This window comes from Mastomys coucha, unplaced genomic scaffold (assembly GCF_008632895.1).
Source record: "Mastomys coucha isolate ucsf_1 unplaced genomic scaffold, UCSF_Mcou_1 pScaffold3, whole genome shotgun sequence".
Taxonomy (NCBI): domain Eukaryota; kingdom Metazoa; phylum Chordata; class Mammalia; order Rodentia; family Muridae; genus Mastomys; species Mastomys coucha.
The window spans coordinates 50,097,465-50,100,854 of NW_022196909.1; the positions used below are offsets into that span (position 1 = coordinate 50,097,465).

General features: G+C 48.3%; 2 protein-coding genes across 12 annotated transcripts in view; both read left to right on the plus strand.

Moving 5' to 3' along the window:
- The window catches only part of LOC116074625 (H-2 class I histocompatibility antigen, K-D alpha chain-like), a 63,051-nt gene extending 60,237 nt beyond the window's left edge, over positions 1-2,814 (plus strand). For 3 of the 9 annotated variants that reach the window (XM_031347337.1, XM_031347335.1, XM_031347342.1), the window contains exons 4-8: positions 426-701; positions 827-943; positions 1,108-1,155; positions 1,310-1,355; positions 1,491-2,814. In XM_031347337.1, coding sequence (XP_031203197.1) covers positions 426-701; positions 827-943; positions 1,108-1,155; positions 1,310-1,332 — 464 coding nt within the window. In that variant the 3' untranslated portion in view covers positions 1,333-1,355; positions 1,491-2,814. Of the gene's footprint in view, positions 1-425; positions 702-826; positions 944-1,107; positions 1,159-1,309; positions 1,441-1,490 lie in introns of those variants that run through there. The other 6 variants (XM_031347336.1, XM_031347338.1, XM_031347339.1 and 3 more) reach the window with 6 other exon arrangements.
- Positions 1-3,390, plus strand: part of LOC116074627 (H-2 class I histocompatibility antigen, D-37 alpha chain-like) — a 714,163-nt gene that overhangs the window by 94,964 nt on the left and 615,809 nt on the right. The window lies entirely within an intron of this gene.

A 3,390-nucleotide genomic window follows, 5' to 3' on the forward strand; every position in this document is an offset into this window, starting at 1 on the left:
GAGTGTCAGAGGTTCACCACATTTCTGCTACACACTTTATGATGACTGTTCACTTGGACTGACAGTTATGCTAGTCAGCAAGATGACCAAAGTGGTAGAATCTCAGTGGTGCCACCCTTCCAGTAGCATATGGCCCTAATTCTAATTTTGATATTAAATCAAACACATATATAAATCATATATTTTCCATTCTGTCTTCCATTCTTTGAGTACCTATCTCTTGCTATAGAATATCACATAAGGATGACCATGTTGACCCACTGGCTCCTGTGGATTCCCTCTTAGCTCCTGTGGAGGTCACTAGTGCACAGACAGTTGAAGTGTCAAACAGACACATAATTCACTATCATCATTGATTTAACTGAGTCTTGTGCAGATTTCAGTTTGTCTTGTTAATTGTATGGTCTCCTAAATCTTCCACACAGATCCCCCAAAGGCACATGTGACCCATCACCCCAGATCTGAAGGTGATGTCACCCTGCGGTGCTGGGCCCTGGGCTTCTACCCTGCTGACATCGACCTGACCTGGCAGTTGAATGGGGAAGAGTTGACCCAGGACATGGAGTTTGTGGAGACCAGGCCTGCAGGGGATGGAACCTTCCAGAAGTGGGCATCTGTGGTGGTGCCTCTTGGGAAGGAGCAGGAATACACATGCCATGTAGAACATGAGGGGCTGCATGAGTCCCTCACCCTGAGATGGAGTAAGGAGGGTGTGGGTGCAGAGCTGGGGTCAGGGAAAGCTGGACCCTTCTGCAGACCCTGAGCTGGTCAGGGCTGAGAGCTGGGGTCATGACCTTCACTTTATTTCCTGTCCTGTATTTCCCAGAGCCTCCTCCATTCACCAACTCCAACATGGCCATCATTGCTGTCCTTGTTGTCCTTGGAGTTGTGGCCATCAGTGGAGCTGTGGTGGCTTTTGTGATGAAGAGGAGGAGAAGCACAGGTAGGAAAGGGCAGGGTCTGAGTTTTCTCTCAGCCTCCTTTAAAAGTGTGTTCTGCTTATTAATGGGAAACACAGCCACACCCCACATTGCTACTGTCTCCAGTTGGGTCCTCTGTCAGTTCTGGGAACTTTCTAGTGTCAAGATCTTCCTTGAACTCTCACAGCTTTTCTTCTCACAGGTGGACAAGGAGGGGACTATGCTCCAGCTCCAGGTTAGTGTGGGGGACAGGATTGTCCTGAGGCCATTGGAGTGAAGCTGGAGATGGTGGGAGCTCTGGAAATCCATAATAGCTCCTCTATTGTAATTGTCTGAGGGCCTGTATCAGACCTTGCTATAAATATTTCTATTTGTATTTTTTACCCTAGCAGCAACAGCCCCAGATCTCTGATATGTCTCTCACAGATTGTAAAGGTGACACTCTGGGGTCTGATTGGGGAGGAGCACTGTGGACATGATTGGGTTTCATGAACTCCCAGAATCCCCTGTGAGTGGTGGGTTGTTGGGATGTTGTTTTCACAGTGATGGTTCATGACTCTCATTCTCTAGCATGAAGACAGCTGCCTGGAGTGGAGTGAGTGACAGATGGTGTGTTGAGGTCTCTCCTGTGATGTCCAGAGTCCTCAGGTCTCTTTAGACAACAGTGTCTAATGTTCCCTGTGATTCTCAATTGATGGGCTCAATGTGAAGAACTGTGGAGCCCAGCCTGCCCTGCACACCAGGACCCTGTCCCTGCACTGCCTGTGTTCTTTTCCACAGCCAACCTTCCTGGACTGAAGTGGAAAGTCAGGGTTCTTTGGAAAGTCAGTTGGATGGTGTTTCTGGGGCAAACACGTGAAATGTTTCGTTAAGGTGGACACAAGTGTGAGATGCTAAGGCAGACTCGTGAAGGACTGTACCACTGAAACAGACACAGGAGAGAGGATGTTCTACTAAAGCAAGCACATGAAAGTACACCTGATGAAGAATTCTTTGCTCACAACATGCATGTATTGGTCCACCTTACCTTGTATAACTGAGCAGCGTTTGTCGGGACTCCATAGTGAGAATCACACCAAAAAATATCTGGTGGTGTGCTGCAGTTTGTTGCTGCGTCTGTGGACTCGCTGAGTGGATGTCTGTCTTGAGGCAAGACTCATGCTGAGGCACGGTACGTGGAGGACACGTCATATTTGGAGGGTATAAATAGGACTCCACAGAGTGACCGAGACAGAGCTTGGCTTTCTGGTACTGCTAGCTGTACAACACTTGTGGGTCTCCACTGACCTTCACTTCCCTGAGAGAAGCACAGCTGAGAACTTCCCTGCTGTGCCTGTTGGTCCCTCCTGCTGACTGGAGCCTAGGCCTGGTTGTCTCTGCTAGGTTGTGTCACCACTGTTGCTAACCAGACTCCACCAAACCAGACTGCTGGTGTATACATGAGGTGTTTGCAAGTGGATGGAGCTGCTGCTGCTGACCTGTGACCTGCTGATTTCCAGACAGCACAGACAGGAGTTGGTCCAAAGAACAATTTCTAAACAGGTACACTCCCCATCACCACCAAACCAACCACATTTCACTTCCTTTTTCACTATCTCTGGTGGGTAGTGGGTAACAAGGAAAGCTAAAGTGTTTAAGAATCACCATTAAAAATAGGATTTGAAAAAATTAAAGTTACACTGGTCCAGCAGGCAGGAGGGGACATCTACATCCTGTCAGCTCCATGGGGCCCTGAGCTGCAGCTCCTCACTTCCACACTCAGATTTTGAATCTGAGTGTGACCTTGATTGTTAACATCTTGACCTGAGGGTTGAATGCTTGTTAAATTAGTGGATTGAGAAGACTTAGAGGTTTTTTTGAAGAAATAAATGGCTGGTTGGAGAACCTTCCAGAATCTGTGTCACTAGGCTGTGTGTGTCTGTTGGGACACGATGAGGCTGTGGGAGCTGAGTGTGAAGAGGGCTGTTCCCAGGTGTGCTCAATCTGTTGTGATCTTTGATGGGGTCACTCCTTGGCTGTGTCACCTCCGGGCTTTGCTCTCTCCATTGCTATGTAGAATATGCTGAGAATCTGTGATCACAGCACACAGGGATGGCCTTGTCCTGTCCCCAGGCTTATGAGTCCCTAGGGCTAAAGATCAGAGACTCAACTGGGGATCCTTTAAAGAACAGGGTGCACAAGATAAGTCACACTTCATTTCCTCCCACCCTTTTGTTTTAGGTTCTAATGATGCAGTTGTGAAGCTGCTCTGGGCTCTCCCTGTAGCTGTGCCACTGTTGTGATTTCTGCTTCTCCTTCTTTCCAGTGTCTTTTGCAGGGTTCTCAGGCATCTGGTGTGATCTCTCTGTCCATCTCTCAGGGGCAGCACATCCACAGCTGAGATAAGACCTGCCAGCCATGCTTCTCTCTTCTGTAACTAGAGTACCAATTCCTGAACCTGGACTGTCTTATTGTTAGCCCTTTCATTCTG